At 43.7% G+C, this 21,715-nt stretch overlaps 1 protein-coding gene across 1 annotated transcript in view; it reads left to right on the top strand.

Annotated features, from left to right (window-relative positions):
- ADAMTS16 (ADAM metallopeptidase with thrombospondin type 1 motif 16) overlaps positions 1–21,715 on the top strand; it is a 157,440-nt gene that overhangs the window by 101,315 nt on the left and 34,410 nt on the right. The window contains exon 18 of the mRNA XM_058564379.1: positions 9,216–9,342. Coding sequence (XP_058420362.1) covers positions 9,216–9,342 — 127 coding nt within the window. The remainder of the gene's footprint in view (positions 1–9,215; positions 9,343–21,715) is intronic.

Below are 21,715 nucleotides of genomic sequence, written 5' to 3'. Positions count from 1 at the left end.
GGATCAAGTAAGAGAATACCTGTAAAGCTCTTAACACTTTGTCTAGCCAAATAAATGTCAGTTTCTATTCTTTTCTGTTAATATTATAGCTTTGCCTAATAAATTGGACAGTTTAGGTTACTAGACTTGAAGCAAGAGGGAATTCCATAATGATCTTGTTATTCATGTGGCCCCAGGACAGGGATGATGAACCCCTTTCTCCCTATTTTGGATTATGCTGCCGTCTTCAAAGTAGTGTGTGTTTGTGCACACATGTGTGTAAAGGCATGTGTGCATGCACGAGTGCACTTGGAGAGATGCATGCAGGGGTGTGTGTGTGCCTGTGCGTGCATGGGTGTGCAGGCTTGTAGCCCCTGAGCTGAGCGGTCCAAGCGTGACTCGCCGTTTTCCTGCTGAGAGGTGACAGAGGCCAGCAGGCAGGATGCTGAGGCACCTAAGGGTGGTGGCGTGAACGTAGGGCAGGATGTACTGCCTGGAACCTCCACTGTGGATGACAGATGAATTAGTTTGTTTCATGCAGCATTTTAAAGCAGATGGAGAGGGGGTTCGGCCCCATGGCTTAGCGGTTAAGTGCGCACTCCGCTACTGGTGGCCGGGGTTCGGATCCCGGACGCGCACAGACGCACCACTTGTCCGGCCATGCTGAGGCCGCGTCCCACACACAGCAACTAGAGGGATGTGCAACTATGATGTACAACTATCTACTGGGGCTTTGGGGAGAAAAAGGGGGAAAAAAGAAGGAGGAGGATTGGCAATAGATGTTAGCTCAGGGCTGATCTTCCTCACAAAATAAATAAATAAAGCAGATGGAGAGAAGTCATCCTATAAAACGTGTTCTGATTTCTCAGCTTCCTCGATGCAGCATGCCTTTCCCAGGCTGACTCAAGTCTTCACTCAGAGTTTAGTCCTGGCACCCGATATTTTGTGGCAGCACATGGTGCTGTTGATGACGGCAGTTTGGGCACTCTGACGCTGCAGGGCCGTTTGCCCTGAGCTAAATGCCCCAGACCATCATTCTGTTTGGCATTCTGATACCTGTCCTGTATAGGGTTTTTGTTTTCTCTTTTTCCTCCTAGGCTGACATCTTGGCATCTGTCCTTGACAATATGCCAGCCTCTAACACCTGCCCTTACCCAAGGACTTAGTACTTTAGGACTCGGTAAACACCGAACCCAAGATCTGGGGTATGCAAATTACGTGCATAGGATGAGCAAAAGTCTCTGATTAAGGACCCCAGAAAAACCTTTTGAAAAATAGACATAAACATTGCACCTGAACCTGAGGGTCATTTTTTTGCTTAATTTTTAGTTCTCACCATTTTTCCTACAGGTGAGGTTACTGATGTTTGAAACATAGGTAAGCACAACGTGATGAACAGATAACAGTAAAGCAGGAGTTTGAGAGAGGATTTGGGGGGAATTCCTAAGGGAGAATTGATCTGATAGGAACTACACAGAAGTTAAGGGAGAAAATCAGGAATGTGAAGGAAGAAATGCGAATGCTCTTGGCCAAGCCTATGGGCTCAGATTTTCAAGTCCTTGAGTGAAGCAAAGACCTTCTTATCTCACGTGATCCTCCATCGCCCTGGATTAACTGTGAAAAATGGTTTCTTGAAGTGTAACCTAAAGCCATTCTCGAGGAGCCCAGCCATGACACCTGGATCCTCCTAAGAGTTCAGGTGCAATGTCCAGGCACGGCCCGTTGCTGAGATCCCAGATGTGGTGGAGAGGGTGCAGTTTGGGAATCTTCCCTCTCCTCTGCTCTCTGTTGAGGAAGGAATCTGAACAGGCTCACCATCTTTCCTGTTTCTTCAGTGTGTTTTACCGGGACCTCTGATATGCTTTCCAGTTTGATTTTCTGTGTTAGTCAACAATTATAGGATGGATCACAAGAGAAACCAGAATGTCAGCTCTCCCTTTCGCCCCTGGCTCCTCCCTCCCTCCATGAGCCCCTTTAGGCATTCGAGGCTGTGCTTTCTTTGGGACAAAGAGCAGGAAGAGGAAGGAGATGCCAGAGCAGGTGGATGGATGGACTGCAGGCCAACAGGAGGTCAGGGAGCGTCTCCTGGGAGGTCGGGCCCCTCCTGCCCCCAACCCTCACTGCCCACTGTTCTTGAGCCGAGACTGCCCAGGAGATCAACAGGACGGGCTGTCCATTTCATGAAGGCCCAAATCTGTAGATGCTGGCATTATTTTTTGTAACAAATGTGATAAACAAGTAGAAAATAAAGAAGATAAACCGTCCTCTGAGCCAAGGTCACTGTAAGCATTTTAATCATCCCATCCCATCTCTTCCTCCCACACAGTCCTACCTGTGTGCCTTCTTTTAGAAGTTCCTTAATGAGAAGCTTTCCTGGTGTTATCACTTAATTTGCATCCTTCATTTGCAAAGAGTCCTTCCTTTAGGTATTGAGTGTGGCAGTTCATATTCTTGAGAAAATATATTCAAGCATTATTGATACTTTAAATGAACTGTAAACAATAAATCCTTCCTATCCCAAAAGATTTTTCTTAGAAATTACAAATTTTGGCTCCACTTTTTGGGGGGTATTTTGAAGAGGTAGCTCCTAGAAGTCTAAGTCCCTTTTTCTTGGGAAAACCACACCACACAGACACACGCACATGCACACACACACAGAGACCTGCAGAGTTTAATTTGCTTGTGGGTACAGAGTTTGAACAGTAGCATGAGATCTGAGAAATGGAGTTGTAAAGATTCTGATTTCACTTTCACAAACCTCAGCTGCCTACCAGTTTAGAATCACTGTATGCAACATCTTGTGGAAGAGTAGCTGAGATACTCTCGGCATTGTGGGGCCACAGGCCAGCAGCCTCAAGGTCACTTGAGAGCTTGTTAGAAATGCAGATTCTTAGACCCACCCCTGACCTGCTGAATCAGAAACCCTAGGGGCGGGGATGGGCTGCATCTGTGCTGTAGCAAGCCCTCCCGTGGTCTTGAAGCACATTGCAGTTCCAGAACCCCTGGTCCTGGGAGCCACTTTCAATTGTGCTTCTGCTGAGGGGACTTCTCCCCAAACACATTGTTTGCAAAGCCCACTCCCTAGTCCCCTGCCCGTGGCCCCAGGTGGCCCCCAGAGGCGTCTCTGGAATCCCTGGTGTTCAGGAATCACAGGGGCAATCATCTTCACTGGAAAAACTGGTTCTAAAAGAATAGCAAGAGCTTCACTGAACACAGCAGTTAATTTTTAAATGGCAATCTGAAGATTGCCCTCCGAGAATGGTGATGGTCAAGGGTCAGCCTTGATGCTCTTTGGAAGGTGAATTAAGGCAGATTTAGTAGATGGGTGGGAGAAATGAAGGCAAGAACTTTCCTGGAAAATGCCCGTGATGCAAGTCCAAGGACTCTCTGCTGTGATTTTAATCATGGCGATGTTGGAAAAGCAATTCTTGTTAACAGGACCCAGAGCCCTACTGATCTTTACAGATTACAGATTAAAAGCAACACTTTACCCTTGGAAGCAAACTGGAAGCCAGATCCTTCACGGCATAGGACTACAATGGGTTCCGTATGCTTCTCTACACCAGCCTATTTCTGCACATACATGTAGGCAGCTTCCATCCTCCGTGGAGGGAGGGTTACGCCAAATGTGAATGTCAGCTTGTTGCCACCAGCTTAATTCACTGTTACTCATTCTTTCTGTGTCTTCTACCCCAGAGGACGTGCTCCTCCTTCCCAAATCTCATACAGTCCTGCATCGCTTAACCACAAGGACACATTCTGAGAAATGTGTCCTTAAGCAATTTCATCGTTGTGTGAACATGATAGAGTGCACTTACACAAACCAAACCTAGATGATATAGCCTGCTCCACACCTAGGCTACATGATTCTAATCTAACGGGACCACCGTCGCATGTGCGGTCCCGTCGTTGACTGAAAGATTGTTGTGCCGCACGTGGCTGGACTCCACTGGTACCCTTGACCCTGTTACCAGACCTCACGCCCAAATGTGTCCTTTCTTTCTCTCTTTCAATGTCATTCTCCCTCCTCCCTCCCTTTTCTTCCCCCTAAATGTGCTCATGTCTCCTCAATCTTAAAATGAACTTTTCCTCCTTCTCCTGCCCCTTCTTTTTCCTCTCTTGCCTTCCATTGCAAAATTTTTCATGAGAACAATCTTCATTTCCTGCTCCGTTCTCAACCACGACCCACCTACTACTCATCCTTACTGCCTCACAGTCTCATTTCTGAGACTGCTTCGGGTCGTGACCACCACCCAGTCACCAGGTCCAAGGCCCTTCTCTAGCCCCTCCTCCCTGGCCTCCCACAGCACTCAACAGTTTACCACCCATTCCTTCAAACTTTCTCTGCCCTTGGTTTCCAAGATCTCTCTTGCCCATTTGCCTCCTTCCTTTATAAGCACATTCTTGTCACTGGTTCTGCCTCCTAACTTCCTTAAATGCATATGTATAACAGAATCGGGGGCCCTGTTTCTCCATATTCTCCCTCAGACCACTGGTTTACCCTCATGTCTCTCACCATCATCCCTCCCCACAAGGATCTTGCAACTTTTGATTGCATGTTTGTGCTTTTGTCAGTCAAGACAACTTTCCTTCTGTATTCATTAGGGCGACTTGTAACAGTTTTAGAAAATTGTACTCTTGTTCAGTATGTCCTCATGTAAATTAGGTCATTATGATTATCAGGCTTAACTTAAAGGAGCCCACAAAATTCTCTGCAGAACAGCTTTAAACAGACATTTGTTAGTTTCCTATTCCTTGTTAACAAGTGGAAAAGTGGGTTCATAAAACATTGATCCAAATTTCATCTCTGCATTGACACGTGAGTGAGTCATCAAAACTGTGCCCCAGTTCATTCTAAGTAGTGTATAAAGAAGAGACTATACACCTACTTTGATGATTTTTTGGCTCAGCATTAGTTAACTCACTATTAACTTGCCTGAGCTTAGAAGTTACTGAATATCACAAAATTGGCCAATGGCTCAAAAACATCTTAATAAGTGAGAGGGCAAATTAATCCTTGCAAGCTACAGAGATGACAGAGATGGGTGACATATGCTCTCTGCCCTCCAGAAATTCCTTCCAAGGGATGACACATATATGTTAACTGAACCTTGGCATCAGGTTCACCGTATAATGTCTTGCCCAAACATGCTTTTGAGAGGGAAAGGGGTTGCTTTTATCATTTTCCCAGGACACATAAGCATAAACCTGACCTAGCCTGGTATGAACTGTCTTTACTCATACTTCTGCCACCAAGTGTATGGGTTTTTTCCACACCAACAGTCATTCTCTGATTTTCCAGCCACCAACAGTTCAGTTCAATTCTGACACTAACTACCCAGAGTTACCGTCAGACTCCATGGGTTTAAGGGCTCAGTCCTACAAGACTGTCTTCACTTCAGATACCAGTTGCAAGTACTGGGTGCCCAGGGTACCCATACTTCTGTCAGACTTGGCTACAAAGTTGGGGGTTCCTTAAATCCCTTTCAGATTTGATAATTTGCCAGAATGGCTCACAGAACTTAGGAATTCACTTTACTTACTACCACGGGTTTATTATGAGGAATACGAATGAAGAGCCAGATGAAGATGTCTAGAGAGAGAAGTCCAGAGGGTTCCGAGTGCAGGGGCTTCTGTCCCCATGGAGTTGGGCGGCGCCACCCTCCTGGCTCGTAGAACCAACCTGGAAGCTCTCTGAACTCTATTGCTTAGGGTTTTTTATAGAGGTTCCATAACATAGCCATGATTGATTAAATCATTTGCTATTGCTGATTGAACTCAATCTCCAGGCCCTCCCCTTCCTTGGAAGTCAAGGATGAGGCTGAAAGTTCCAACCCTCTAATCATGCCTCGATCTTTCTGGGGATCAACCCCATCTTAAAGCTATCTAGGGGCCACAGCCACCAGTCATCTCATTAGTGTACAAAAGACACTTTTATGACTCAGAGATTCCAAGGGTTCTAAGAGCTGTATGCCAGGAACCAGAGACAAAGGCCAAATATTTATTTTTTACTATGTCACCTGTGTCACCTGAGACACAGAAGTTGTGACTTCTGGTTTTGCCTGGAGCAGTGGTTCTCAAAGTGTGGTCCCTGGTCCAGCAGCATCACCTGAGCATTTGTTAGAAATGTAAATCCTTGGACCGCATCCCAGACCTACTGAATCAGAAACATCGGGAGTGGGGCCCAGCATTCTGTGTTTGACTAACAGGAGGATTCAGACAAACACTTGAGTCTGAGAGCTGCTGAACAGAGGAATTCAGAGGAGGGGGAATTTAGCTCTGATTTAAAGAGGTGAGAAGAATTCCGCCAGTTATGTCCAGGGGGATGGCAATGACGACCGCACTCCAGGTGGAGAGACAGCATGCGGACGGGCCGGGAGGATCAGAGGACCAGGCAGGAGGTCAGCGTGAGAGGGACGCGGCGGGGCCGGTAGGGCAAGGCCGGAAAGTCCGAGTTTTGAAAAGAAAAATAGGCTTTTAATCTGGGAGTGGCGTGAGTGCGTGCATGTGTGTATTTTTAAAAGGAAATGCCCTTCATATCAGTTGAACAACTGGACTTGGAGGAGGAGTGCCTGGACTAAGGGTGGGGGGTGGAGGAACTTTAGAATGTCCCCCTTGACCACGCGGAGACCACAGACCTCAGGGCAGAGAGTCTGAGGAAGGCTGCGTTGAAATCGATGTTTATACATTTGTGTATCTGTTAGACAGCCAGGTCCACGTGTCCGGGAGGTGGCCTGGGGACATTAGGCCAGAGCTAAGAGAGGGTGCTGGCCAGAGAGGCAGGCTTGTGGGTAATTGGCTATGGAGAGTAACCGTGACCACCGGGAGAGCACTTAGGGAAAATGGAAGAGGATCCAGAACAGAGCCCTGCTCTTCCCTGCCTGAGGGGACAAGCCACTGCAAGGCCTCGAGTGTGACACATATGGGCTCAGTGCCCCTCAGTGCATGCTGCATCAGTGCCACGGGTGACACAGTGACATGTCACACAACTGGCTGGTGACTGTCTCAGGGACACTGAGAGAGACTGATTTCTGGGGTATCCTTCCTTCCTCGACGGAGGCAAGTGTGAAGCCTGCAGTGATGTGTGCTGCGTCTGTAAATCCTGCAGGTGCCTGCCCGTGCCTCTTGCCCGCTGTGTCACACTTGAACCTTGTTCAGAGCACGTTGAGCAAGCGAGAGCTGTGACACTTGGGGATCTGCAGCCTCGCCTTTTGCTCTTCTGTCCCTCACGAGTCACCAAGCCCATCTTTAATTTTCCTAAATCTGTATATTAGGACACATGTTGGGGCTGCAGACTTACCAGAGCACTTGAAATGTTCATTTTTATTACCCTTCTACTGCCTCATGGGATTGAGGCTCATCCTCAATGAACACCAACTTGATCTTCTTAACCTTAGTATTTAAGGGGCATTCATTACATGTGATTTAAGTCTTGTTCTTTCATAGAAATACTCTCCTTCAAGATTCCCAAAGTGTCTAAATGAATTTTCTTATATTTCTGGGAAGTATTTCATCACTTTTTAAATAAGCGATTCTTGATCAGAAATCATTAAAATTGGGAAGAAATAATTGCAAAATTCACGTTGGTGAGCACCAAATAAAAACTACTTAACTTGGGTAAAAATATGATTGCGTCAAGTTAGCAGAGAGCTGAATAATTGTGCAAAACTGCTGGGGTAAGCACCCCCATCCTTCATCAGCGCCCACAGGGCTCAACCCCAGCAGTGGGCGGTTTGGGGCTCAGACCATGAGTTTCCCACCTGCTCTGGACCCTAGGAAGCCTCTCTCCACCTCTTGCCACTTAAGAAAACTGATTCTCTAGAGAATGTAACATTCCCCATTGACTTGCTTTATTCCTTTTGACAAAGTGAAGGCAGAATATCAAACTGGCTTCCAATGCATATTTTATAGACTTTTACTTTTCCTTAAGTAAAGAAGGGTTTGGCTTCATATGGAACCGATGGTTAGAGATGGTGGTGCGTGGAGTCTACAACCTGCGGCCTTGCTCTCGGAAACCGCTTCTTTGGTCTCTTCCTTGACCATCTGCCTGATGGGGGAATCAAGTTGGGTGCAGGATGTCTTTCCGAGTTGTGCGATGGCTTGGGCTGCAGAGGAGGGGGAACAGACAGGCCACAGGAACAGCCAACTCCATCAGTTTTTCCAAGCCCAGTGATAAAATCTTTGTTAGATCTTAATATATTTCACTTGTGTTAATTTTAAATCAACACTGCTTTGGTTCTTTTCTTTTGTTTTTCTCTCCACTGGATGAGCTATTTAATATCATCCTTCAAAATGTATATCTAGGTGGAGTCCCTTTTTTATTGTGGTAAAATATACATAAGATAAAATTTACCATTTTAACCACTTTTAAGTGTACAATTCAGTGGCATTAAATACATCCACATTGTTGAGCAGACATCACCACCGTCCGTCCCAGATTTGTCTTATCTTCTCAAACTGAAACTCTGCCCATTAAACACTAACTTCTCATTCCCCCTCCTCCCAGCCCCTGCCAACCAGCATTCTACTTTCTATCTCTATGAATTAGACTATTCTAGATACCTCATGTAAGTAACAGTACTTTTTTTGGTAGATTTAATGAACTGAAATATTGAACAAATTTAGGGATGTTCACAAAGGCTTAAATAGCACTGGGGATGTAAATGGAGGCTGAGAATCAGACCCACTTTCTTTTCCATTGACCTCATTTGATGCAAGACCTAAGTCATTATTGTGAAAATTTCACCATTGGGCTTGCACCCATGGCAATATTTAGCTCTGTTAATTCTTTGGTTATAAGCTGCTTATTATTTTTTCATCTGTAGTTCTTTCTGGTGTATTACTGATTGCTTCCTGATGTGATCCCACAAATGGACACACAAGTCAGGCGTATTTAGTATTGTGTTTTTTCTGAGAAATGGCTGGTGTCCCCAACTCTGGAAATAATAGAAAAGAACCATTATGTTGGCATCAGTTGCAAGAAACATGTTGATTTTAAAGATGTTAAAATGTAGGGAGAAAATATGTGCATCTTAGAATTGATGGAATTCACTAATAGAAAGCATGAAGACGGGTCAAAAAAGTAGAATATCAATAGTTGGCCAATTGGTCATTAATACAAAGACATGTAAAGATGGTAAAGATTTTATTTAAAGAAATTTTATTGGCTCTTCATCAGTCTTTTACCATGAGACATGTTTGTGAGTCTTTATTATACATTCCACCTTTTCTTACAGGGCAGATGACCGCCAGAGAAGGCTGCTACAGAGACCTGAGGTTTCAAGTAAACACGTCATTCTGCAATCCCAACACCCGACCTGTCACGGGGCTGGTGCCTTGCAAGGTGTCTGCCTGTCCCCCCAGGTAAGAACTGCCATGCTCATCGGAACGGGTTTCACAGTTTTGCAAATATGCTTGGTGGGTCCTTGCAGCTCCCGAGTCTAGGGGATTGGAAGTGCTAACTACTGTCAAGTCATCCGGAACAGCAAAGAGGCAAAAGCAACAAGAACTGTCTGCACAAGGGAGTTAAAACAATATGTTTGGGTGAGAAATAGTCTGGGAAACCTTGTGAATGTGAGTCGAAGTTCTCATAAGAGTATCCTGTTTGTTTTATTTTTACTCTCATCAATGCAGGCTGGCAGGAGAGGTAACATACTGTGGGGATAGTAATGTGTTCGCTCTTAGACTTCCGTCCCCTTCACTATTGTTAACTTTTCTTACTGAGTGAAATTGTTACAAGCACCCACTTGAAGGCCTGCCCGAGTTGTAAAGGGAGTGTGGATTGCTGCAGCGCACAGCACGTGTGCACATGAGTGAGACAGAGCCACAGAGAGCCAGACCTCTGTCGTCCCCTTCGTCTTGTCGTGGGTACCACTGCCCCTAGATATTTCTAAATAAAGCTCAGGGTCCCTGAGAAGATGGGTTGGGAGGGACACTCACTCTCACACATGCACACTCACACACACACACATACACTCACTCACACACAGAGGCCCAGCTAGACGTTCCCCATCCTCCCTCCCAACTCATCATCCGGCAGCGGGATGTGAGCACAGTGATGCAAGCCCCTTCCGTGGGTGTCCTGTGAAGGCTCTGCTTCATCCCCCTCCTCTACCTGCTCTGTGGGCTGCAGCAGGGCTGGCCTTAGTGCAAGAGCTCCAGCCGTGTGGGCAGGGACAAGCCGCAGGGCATGTGGAGTCACAGGATGGAGGGCTTTGGAATCCCTGGTGACATCCTTGAGCAGAGCTGCCTCTACCAGCCCCCCAACTGCCTGCTGGCTCAGACTTCCACGTGAAAGGAAATACAACCTCCCCTGGTTGAGCCGTGGTTGTGTGGTCTCTGTTGGTGCATCTAAGCTGCTCTTCTGACTCATACCTGCCTCACCTGTGAAACCTGGGTCCCCAACACCCCATGCTGGCCGCCGCCTCTCGTCACTGCAGCTCACGTGCTCCCGCATCCACACTCCGGTTGTCCTTCTGTCTCACCGGCATCCAGCCTTCCCACCCCTCACTGTCCAGGACCCCCGTGCCCCCCTCCCCAGTCCAGAGTCCATGGGTAGTGCCGTAACCTCTCGCCAGCTGGCTGAACACTCTTGCCCAACTCTTCCTCCCATATACTCCCCCGGAAAGCCCAGCCTGCCTGCACCCAACTCCTCACCGCTCCACACGTGGAGCTCAGTGGCTAAATGCTGCCTAGAAGTTCGCAAGCCCACGTCCTCATTCGAAAAGTCTGGCCACCGTCTTACATGGCCACCCCAGGATGGCAGCAATCCTCACCTCCTTCTCTGGCCGTTTGCTCCCTCCCAGGACAGTGATTTTATATCACCTTCGGGCTCCTCCAGTGCTCCTCCTTCTCCCATCCCACACTCTCGGCCCATGAGCTCAGACCTCAGACATGGGAATCAAGTCACAACCACCTCTTCCTCCCACCAACAGCCCACCTGCAAACCCACCACTCCCTCTGGCATTCATCCCTCCTTCACAAGGGGCGACATCCTCCTTCTTCCCCCAAAGCTTCATAGCTTATGTCTCTGATTCCCCTTTTCCTTCATCCTTATTGATTTCTGCAAAGAAAGATTTCTCTTGTGCTCTATTGTAAATGTATGTATGTTAGAAGGTTACTAATTTTTCCTGTAAGTCACCTGTTTAGCCCATTGTTTTTCTCACTGGGGTTCTGCCTCTCTACAATCTGTCTTTCTTGTTTTGAGGGATCTCGAGCCAAAGACATCTGTGTATTCTTTGATGTCCCATTTCTATACTTAACTCAGTCAGGTACAATGTTATGAGTAACTTCTGTCAAGAGCTTTGTGTGCTGAAAGAAAAGGCACAATTCAGAGGCAAAAGCATCAGCCCAGGGGAAGTTGGAACTGATGTATGGGAACAACGTGTAGAAAACACACTGAGGGCACCCCAAATTCACCTAAGAAAATCCAGACCTTCATTTTACCTAACTCTTTGATTTATATGTCTCATGTTTTCTAATATTTGTATTTTTCTCTGAAAGAGAAAGCTTTCAGAGACAGTACAAAGCCTGGCCATATGCCTCATGCTGCACTGTCCTGGTGGGAGATTCCTAAGGAGGACAAAGGTGGGTTCCTGCTGCACCCCCAGCAAAGAGCAAGGCCTGGATGTGCCAGCTCTCATCCCACAGCTCTCTGCATCCGAGTCCTTTGGATGGAGTATGCATAGTCGGCCTGGATTATGCTGATGGGTGAGAGCAAATACTGTGCACACGTGGCAGCTCGCACCCTGGTTGAAGGTGTGGGCCGTGAAGCCACCTACCTGGGTTCAGATCCCTCTATGGAGGCCCACCTTGTATGGAATCAAGGTCATTTAGGGTGAAGATCTGTTGAGGAAATCCATGTAAAAACTCTTGGTACATGTGAGAAACCCTCAATAAATCTTGGCTGTTTTTATTTTTGCTGTAAAAGTCACATCAGTTATCTATTTAGTCTGTGAAGCACAACTATCAATGACAAAGCACAGAAGAATGAATCCACATTATATATATTAGTCCTTGTGGAATATTGTTTTATTTTGACAATCGAGTTGGGAAAATAGATCTTAATTTAAAGTTTTCTTTTCCTCTGAAATGTAAGATACATTTCTCTCTTGCTCAGAATACTGACAAATTTTTCTTCCAGCTTAAGTGGGCAGAAAACCCAGGTCTCGTTTTACTGACAGTGAAAGCATGTGTCTTTCTTATTAGACTCTGTCTCCTGGGAGGGGTCCGGGCCCTCTGGGAGCCACGGGGGTTCTGTTGTTTCCTCATAGCGGCCTCACAGGGCAACTGCACTGACTGAGTACCAGGGCGCATCCTCCCATGGTCTCTGGCTGACTAAATGGCAGGAGCAGTAGGGTGCCAGTTGGTGTTTCATGTTCGACTTGAAGGAGGGTCCCAAAAGAATTGGGGAGTGGAATCTTTAAAACATCTTAATCCACAGCCTTCTCATTTTTAACTTAAATGAAAAAGAAAAACTGCTGTGCTGGTTGGAACTCCTAACCTCCCCTGTCAGCATCCAAATGCATGCATGGGCAGCCTCTGAGGCTCGCACAGTTGGAGTCCTGTCAAGCCACACCGGGTTGTTAGCCTGATGGGATCCCTCAGGTCATAAATCTCTGCAGGGGGCAGAGTGCTGGGAGTCCAAGAGTCTCCTTACTGGAGGAAGATGATCTTAAAATGTCTGCTAGGCTCGGCCAGCAGGAGCATCATAGCTAAATAATGGGGCGTCAGCGGTTCCCAGCTGCTCCTCCGGGCTGGAGCGGAGCCAGCACACAGCCTCCGGTGTCTCCCCGTGGTGCACTGGACGGCCGGCCCACACTGGCCTTGAAACAGATGAGCAGTGTGCGGCTCTCCCGCGGCTCAGCCGCCTCTGTCTTCATTGCAGCGTGAACCACGCATTTTTATCGCTTGCGTTTGCAACACGAACTATAAATCACAGATATTTATTTCCTTGTATTTCTCAGTTTATCTAAATGAAGTGGTTCTTTATGTCATTTATCTTAACTATCTAGTTTTCGAAGCCTAAACACTAATAAGTATGCCTTCCTGGACAATGGATTGAAGATACAAGAGGAAATACTTTCCAGATGGTAAAGAAATACTTTTTCTCTCTCTTCTTCTCCTAAGAATGCAGAGGACGAGTTTAGATGAAACACAGTGATCCAATGCCTTGTTTTCTCGTCTCAGGAACATGTACAAACATCGCCCCTCTCTGTCTTCCTCTCGCTTGACATTTGGACGGTCATATTATTTTTACCTACACTGGTGACTCCTTACAAACCCATTAGCAGAACTGTTTCTTTGTCACAGTCACCCAGGGCCCTGCGTTCAGAAGGGTCCCCGCTTGCTTTAATTCTCTGCTGCTGCCAATGTGAAATCCTAATGATTTTTTCATTTTGTACTGGATTCCACAAATTACATAGCCAATCCTACCCAGAAGCCCCACTACTGTGTCAACATTGTTTTCTGGAATATTTGGGAATTGTGCTAGCATGTTTCCTTTTTAGTAAATCAGTTTACATTACTCTTGAGGTTGGAACTCTATCCTACAATGACTTCAAATCGTGGATTTCTCTTATGACACCACAGTGGTAGAAGTGAAGGATATAGGATACTTGGTACAATTCTCTTCTTCTGTTTCGTTTTTGCTTATGGGATGAGTGCCAATTTTGCTGAACTTAAGAACACTCACAGATGAATGAAGTAACCATGAGGAGGGCTTTACAGAATCTGTTAAGATGTGTTCTCTAGGTTCCAAGGCTTCCTCTGTCCTGTTCTGGGAGGGAGCCCAGCCGTGTCAGGAACCTGACGCTGTAGCTCACGCCCAGAGCAGCCACCTCCGTGGGCAGAGTATGCTGTTCTTCAGATGTCTAGTCCTCCCCCACTATGCCCTCATTGAAGAGGCATCTCACCTTCTTCGTCAATCGGGGAGATCAGAAGTGTTGCAGCATCTCTGTAATCAACACCCTCTTTAGAGAGATGTTCAGCCACAGCGTGAAGTCGCCAGTTCAGGTAGGAATATCGTGACTTGGAACTATCTATATAGTCACCTAGGTGTGACAGGTGTCTAAGACAGTGTCTTGCTGTATCTACCCCAGGAAAGATGTCACTTAACACCAAAACAATGCATTTAAAATACATTCAAGCTGGTACAGACATTGTTTAGAATATGTCCCTAATGAAAATCAAATTACAAATATCGACAAATTGGCCATAAGCAAGACTGACTTGACTTACGTCCTCAGTCGCTGAAATATTAACACAGAAACCACTGCAGCAGCCGTGGATATATAAAAACTAGCTTTCTCTATTTGGATTCATCATTTCACACCTAAAAATCTGCCTCAGGCAGTTCTGTAAAATATTTTGTATTTGGGGTTTTTTTGTCTGCTCGTTTGTTTTGGTTTATTTGTTTTATTTGGTGCAGGTGTATGCGTGTATGTATATTCTGTTGTTGTTTTATTTTTATATATACATATTTATTTACGTATTCATATGAGAAAGGCAGAAAGACACTTTGGGGATACTTCTGTTTTTCAGGGAACTTGTCTGATTACATAGGTTAAATAATACCTAAATTTTCATAATATTTTCATAATTTTGATCTCCAGGCCTTAATATGATTGACTCTAAAATTCACCAAGTGCCACCCCACACAGCATAACTGTCTTCTAAGGATATGCACTATAGCATATTCTTCAAATATTTTGCAATAAAAATGAAAAACAAACCTACAGATAGAAAGAATATATAGATGATAGATAGACAGATGATAGATAATTTGATGATAGATCAATAGAAAATATGTAGATAGAATAGACAGATGATAGATGGATAGATAAATCAATAGAAGATAGATGATAGAAGCGTAGATGAATAATGATAGAGAGAGAGAGATGGATAGGTAGAGATGGATAGATAGAATAGATTTTACTACAACTGTACATCTGCATCCATATATTCACTTTATATTCATAAAGTGTACTAATCAGTGCTTCTGGGAATATTTGTTGAAAACTAAAGCTTCACTGAGAATCATGACTTTTTGGGAGAGAACACAATATATTATTTTGAGTACAATTAGGCACCATTGATTTATTCTCATATCCGTGAATTAGTTAGAATTATTGTGGTTTTGCATTTCCAAATGTATGGGGGCTTCAGGGTAATTGTTTTGTTATTTCAGATGTTATTACATTAACATCAAAGAAAGAGTTAAAATTATATCATTTTTAGCATTTTTGAGACTTCCTCTATGGGTTAGGAATGGGAGTTCTTGTAAATATTTCCTGTGGGAATGAGGGAATGTGTGTTTTCTGTTGGTGCAGGGTTATTTATATGACAATTAGATCAAGCTCCATAGTCATTTATTCAGATATGTTCTGACATTTTGTCTGTCTTATAAATCTGTTTGAGAGAGAAGTATTTTAAAATCTCACATTATGATTGTTTATTTTTCAATTTCTCCTATAAATTTTATTTTATAATTAATATTAAAATTCTACCTTATGTTGTGAGGTAAGGTTATAACTTCTGCATGAATTGTTATTTATTATTAAATAATGACCATCTTTATCCCTGACATTGCTTTCCAGTTTATTATCTATTTTTTCTGAAATTAACATTATGGCACTAGCTTCCTTTTCTTATTTTTGGCCTGCCTTACATTTCTTCATTCTTCTTGTTTTTAAATGTCTGTATTATTAAGCTTTTCTGCACCTTGAATAAATAATTTTTCTGTTGGATTTTGATTTTATCAGATCAAGAATATATCTTTTTACACACCAGCGTAATCTATTTATATGAGTTGTGGTTGCTGTTGTAACTGGATTTAGGTCTACTGATTCATTGTATGTCTTGCCTTTTCTTTGCATCCTTGATTCATGTCTCTACTATTTCCTAATTAATGTGTAGAATTCTCTTTATTTGCTTTTATTGCCACTGCTGCTCAAAGTTATGTATCCTCCTCCACACACACCACTATTTTCTGATAAAAATGAATAAAACCGACCACAGTATAAATTAGTGTAACTTAAAAAATGTCCAGGATTACTCACACATGATTATCGTAAAACTCTTAGAAATAAGTACTTTATAAAAAAGCCACGTGGACTACGACAGGGCTTCGACTGAAGTCCTCTTACGGATCAGTTATGCAATACTACTCAAGTTGTCTGTGTACATGCTTGAGGAGTGTTAGGAATCACTGGGTCGGGAGCCAGACAGTAGACAGAAGACACCCCAGCGTGGGGGTCTCGGGGAGGCCCGGCTGGCCCGCAGCTTCACTGGAAGCTTTCCTGAGAGCACAGGGGCTGTTGGCGCTTGGGGTGAAGTCAGCGGGCAGCGCAGAGCCCCAGAAACAGGACTCGTCATGCTGGGCCTCGAAAGAGAACACTGCCCTTTCCCAGGAAGGCCACTAGCCTAATTTTGCACCTTTTTTTGCCAACAAAACAAACAAAAAGATGAAGAACAAACCTGCTTCGTCAACCCTGTGTTCCTTAACAGTAAATATGTTTTAGTGTCGCTTGTCTCTTCGTCATAGGCCTAGAGGCCTCGTTTTAACGAGCATTGGGCCCTATGAGGAGAACAGGGTGAATTTTTCAGTCTTTTGTATAATGCTCCTGTTCTGACCCTGGACCGGCGCTCACAAGCCAGTCAGACATGCTTTTGCAGACAGTGACATGAAATCTATCAAGATGTTCCTTTTTCAGACTTTGTGACTTTCTGTGACAGAGTTGGACTGGAATCTACCTTTATATGATCTCCAACCATGAGGTTTGCTGATGTAATTAGACAGAATAGTCAGGTGGCAGTGGAGGGATACATGCTTGAACTGAAAAAGTCACATCTTCCCTATTCACAAGCACAGTTTTAGTGTGAGAGACCATATATGCTACAATATATATTCAGTTATCAGCAGATATTTACTGAGTGACGACCTGGCACTGCCACCTTACAGCAGGCCCGTGACCTATGGAGCTGACAGGGGCAGACAGTCAACAGGCAGACAGATGCATGCATTTCAAGGTTTGCATCACTATGCAAACAGTGACAGTTCCAGGAGGTGACATGTTATTTCCCTTAAAGAGTCAGAAAAGACTTCTTCTCTGAGCAGTGAGAGAAGGAGCCAGGTGGAAATGCAGGATAGGAGTGCTCTAGCCAAAATGAGCAGCAAGTGCAAAGGCCCTGGGGCAGAGAAAAGCTGGAGTGTTAGGAGCCAGTGGCCATGAATAGGATTGTATTTTCAGGAGGGCAAGACCAAGGGAAGGGAAATAGGATGGCTGTTTGAATTTTGGACTGAATATTGAACAAGTATTTTTGAATCCTTCTGTCAGTTCACAATTGGTTGTTGAAAACTCTTCTTTAGGCACTACCTTGAAAGAGATGTTGATTCTCCAACCTCTCTCCTATGCAGCCCCGTGTGTGATGAGTGTCCACACCCTTGGGGCAGCCTGTGGGCTGGTGTCAGCTCACACTGCCTGGTGTTCTTTCTGATTAGCCCGTACCTGAGCTGGGCACAGGGTGTCAAATATTCTGAGTATCAGTCCTGGCAAAATCACATGTTCACCCAATGATGCCACTCAAAAAATCAAAGCCATGCGACTTAAACACGACAGTAAGGATGGGAAAAGAAGGAAGTAAGCACTTCAAACTTCTAACAATTCCATCTGCTCGGAATGTTTATATCACTGTCCTCCAGAACATACTTGAATAATATACTCTCTACAGTCCAGTTTATCTAAATCATTCTGTTTTATTTAACAAGACGCCATGACTTTCACTCATTAGAGTACGGTAATTTTAGACAGCATTTAGATTTGATGAGAAGGTAAACAAATCCTATGTTTTGTAAATTTGCCGGGGTTGCACGTGGTATTTCGTGTGATCAGCCTGAATTTATGCTCAGGAGTCAGACATATTCTTTTCATGCTGGAAGACAGGTGACAAGTGTCCAGCTAGTTCCTGGTACTTGACATGATATGATATTGTAATAAACTAGGTTTTTAAAAGGAAGACACTTTAGAAAGACTGTCTTTTTGGGGCTTTTTAATGTATGAGAGGTCTGAGGCCATAAAATTGAACAAAACTCCTGGACCTTCTCTTCAAAGATAGCGTGTGCCCTCCCCAGCTTTCTCAGAGCTCAGAAGTGAATGTGGGAAGTGCAGGAGGGGACCCATCCTTTGTTTCTTCCCTAAAGGTGAACACACGTGTCTGAACTGAGTACGTCAAAGTGGAGCGGAGGGCGGGGTGAGTGGAAGATGCTGGAAGGTGGCTCTTCCTTTGCTGCCTCACACTGGAGCCTTCTGAGGGCTGCATTCCTCTAGCACCTCAGAAATTCTGCACACTCGACTGGCAGGATTGCTCAGCCAGACATCTGTCTCCATACACCCTCTGTAAAGGGTGGGATCCTGACGTGTAGAGCTTTCAGAGGGTTCTTTAAGTTTATAGACCAAAGGTACAAGATGGTACCAGGTGACAAACTGTGAAATGGCTGTTTTCTGCTCTCTGAAAACCTACCTGAGTCATTTTGGAAGGAAAAGTCATTTTTCCCACCATAATCTTTCTCCTTTTTGCCCACTTCCCCACCCCACCCCACCCCACCCCCATAAAAAAAAAGGGTTTCACTAAATTAAAAAAAAAGATTCACTGACCTTACAGGGCTAGGAAAATCGAGAACATAAGTGCAGTGAACTCATGTAACTTGGAAAGAGCTTTAGCTTAAGAGGGAAACCAAACTCATTGACTTCAGAACTTGATACAGGAATTTAATGATTTATTTTGTAATTCACATTAGCATGTATTTAAGAATCCAGGCTAGTTTTGGTTGACATGTTGATGTATTGTCACTCCAAAATCACCTGTAAACCATGATTTTGCCAAGCATATTCACCCAGTTGTAGAGACTTGAGAATCTCCCCTTAGAGAGTCATTAAAATCTAGAAGGAAAATAAGACTTATGCAATAACCTCATCATTTGGCTATGAGATTTTTCCACAAGTCTGATTATCATTACTGAATCTTAGATTTTTCTCATCCTTCTTTTTCCTTGGTTTTCTGCTTAAGTAGTCCTTATTTTACTCATAAAGTTTCCAATAAATGCTACATATCTTTCATTACATTTTTATAGGCCTGCATAGATTTTTAAACAATATTCCCAGCACCAAAGAGATCCTCAAAATAATTTGTTTAAATAAGTTACATTTTCAATTAAAATACTGCTTTTTCAATCAAGAAATGATGTTGCAGGGTAAAAATAAAACCACATAACAGCATAAAACATTTTGATTTTCAACTTGATTTGTTTTCCTACAGGTTCCATATAGGTTTAGGGCATAAAAACCTGAAACAGAAAACAAATTCTTAGTATGCCTCAGACTGTGGTCACCAGGAATGTAATCGTCACAAAGGAAAGACCACAGTCTCCTGGAATGTTTAGATTTGTCTGGATCCAATGCAAGACAAGAGTCCATGCAAGAATTCCCCTTCAGCCTCCAGTCTCCACATTGTTGCACGGTCTTATTTTACTTGTATGTCGAACGAAATCTCAACAATAAGGGATTTTAAATTTTTGATGCATTTATTACATATTTATTTAATTAAAAGGAGTACTAAAGAGGAGAATCCATTTAAATTCTCAAAACTTAACACTTAAACTACATTGGGGACATCACTCATTCAAAGGGTTGCCAAGAGTCAGAGCCCACTTGACAGCATGTAACAACGACAAAACTAAAGCTAGCTTTTTGCTTCTTACAGCTATTATATTAATTGAATTTTATTTTATTTAGTAACTATATGCAGACAGTTTTAAAAATCGTATTTTACTTGAAAGCTCTCTATGAGAAATCTCCGTCCCTGCCCCACCTCCCCACCCGCAATCCTACCTACCAGGGGCAACAATTTCAGTTGCTTTGGCTCTTTCTTCTGGTATCTCTTCCAATATTTCTAAGTAATATGCCTAATTACCATTTTCCTCTCTATTGGTTTTAGAGTTTATGTTCTTATCCATCACAGGGGAGGACATAGCCCTTTTGCATCACTTTCTGTCACTCTTACATCACTCATCTTTCTCTTAGCACCAACCTCCGTTGCCTCCATCCTTCCAACATGGTTATATTCCATTAGTAGTCATTGTTTACATCATTGTTTGTTAGTCCTTGATGGCTAAGTAGAATACCCTGATTCTGTGTCTTTCCTTTTGTATATAAAATATATAAAATATTACCTTTCAAAAAGTTAATAATTGCCCGAATTTAACCTGCTTAGATTTCTTTACATAAACGTCAAAAGATATACTAAGTTCATTGATTCATTTACCAAATATAAGCTGAGTGTCTGCCATGTGCCAGGCACTTGGGATACAGTAGTGAGTAAACAGACAAAAGTTCCCATCCTTTAGTAGCTTATCAGGGAAGAGAGACAGTCAACAATAAATACAATATGTTTTTTAAATAATGGCATATATTAGAAGGTGAAAAGAGCTGTGGATAAAAAGAAAAAAATAGAGCCAGGCAGAGGAGATGGGAGCGGTGAGAGCAGGAGGGGAAGGATGTTGGGGACTGCACAGAGAAAGTGCTGTTGGATGGGATCAGGAGCGGGCGAGGATGCCAGGTACCTCTCCCGGGACTCCCCACATTGTCAAACACATCACAGAACCTCTCAGTTCTACTTTCCCCAGGGAACCTCGTCCCTGGTGCCACCATCTCTTGTTCCGACCTGGACCTGTCGTCCTGGGACTTCCCTCATTTCTCCGCCATGTGGAATATGCTATTTCTTGGATGCCCGGCCGCTGTCTGTCTTGGTTTACACCAATGTATGTGGGAAACCACGTCCTTCAGCTGTCTGAGAAAGCTTCGGGGGAGTGGAACTTTTTGAGTCTTTACTGATGACAGAGAGTTTGAGAAAGGAATTCGGGGGTAGAATTCTCTCTGCTTTGGAGTTTTATCGGCATGACATCATTGTCTTCCATCTTCTGTGGCTGCTGAGAACTCCACTGCTATTCTGATTCCTAAGCCTTTACTTGGGAACTGTTTTTTATGTTTACCTTGCGCTTTCTGGAACTTTTAGAGTTTTTTATTTATCCTTGGGTTTCTAATGAGCTTTAATGTCATTATGTCTTCATTCATATATGTATATATAACATAGAAAATAAAAGTCCCATAATAAGGGTAATCATACATTCCAATTTGCCCAGACAGACCAGCTTGTCCACTGTTATCTGGTTCCTGTTGTCCCACTGTGACTAATAGTGACCTTTCACTTTCAAAAGTATCCCGGTTGGGTGATAAGCTGTTTGGTCACTCAACGCATTACCTTCACTCTCCCGATAATCATACGAGGAAATTTGTTATAGCGTCATGTCAGACACATTCTTTGTTACTCTTACATAGTATTTTTAAATTAGTATGCAATGAAGTTTACATGTCCTTTTAATAGATTCTTGTTTCTATAAGGTACTTAGAAAGATTTTTATACTCCAATATTATGAAATATTCATTCATATTCTCTTCAAATATTTTGGATACTTTAAATATTTAACTTTGATCAAAATGAGATTAATTTTGATGTAAAGAATGAAGTGTAGAGTTCCACAATTTTTCTTCCAATGCCCAGCAATTTGTCCAACACCATTTATAGAAAAATCTGTCTTCTGCCCACGGATTTGGAAGGCCAGCTTTATCACAGCTTAAATCTGTGTATGTAATTGCATGACTGGCCCGAATGGTCTTCTCTG

The sequence above is a fragment of the Diceros bicornis genome, chromosome 20 (assembly GCF_020826845.1).
Source record: "Diceros bicornis minor isolate mBicDic1 chromosome 20, mDicBic1.mat.cur, whole genome shotgun sequence".
NCBI lineage: Eukaryota > Metazoa > Chordata > Mammalia > Perissodactyla > Rhinocerotidae > Diceros > Diceros bicornis.
The sequence above is the reverse complement of the archived record's forward strand: the minus strand, read 5'-3'. Positions and strand labels throughout refer to the sequence as shown.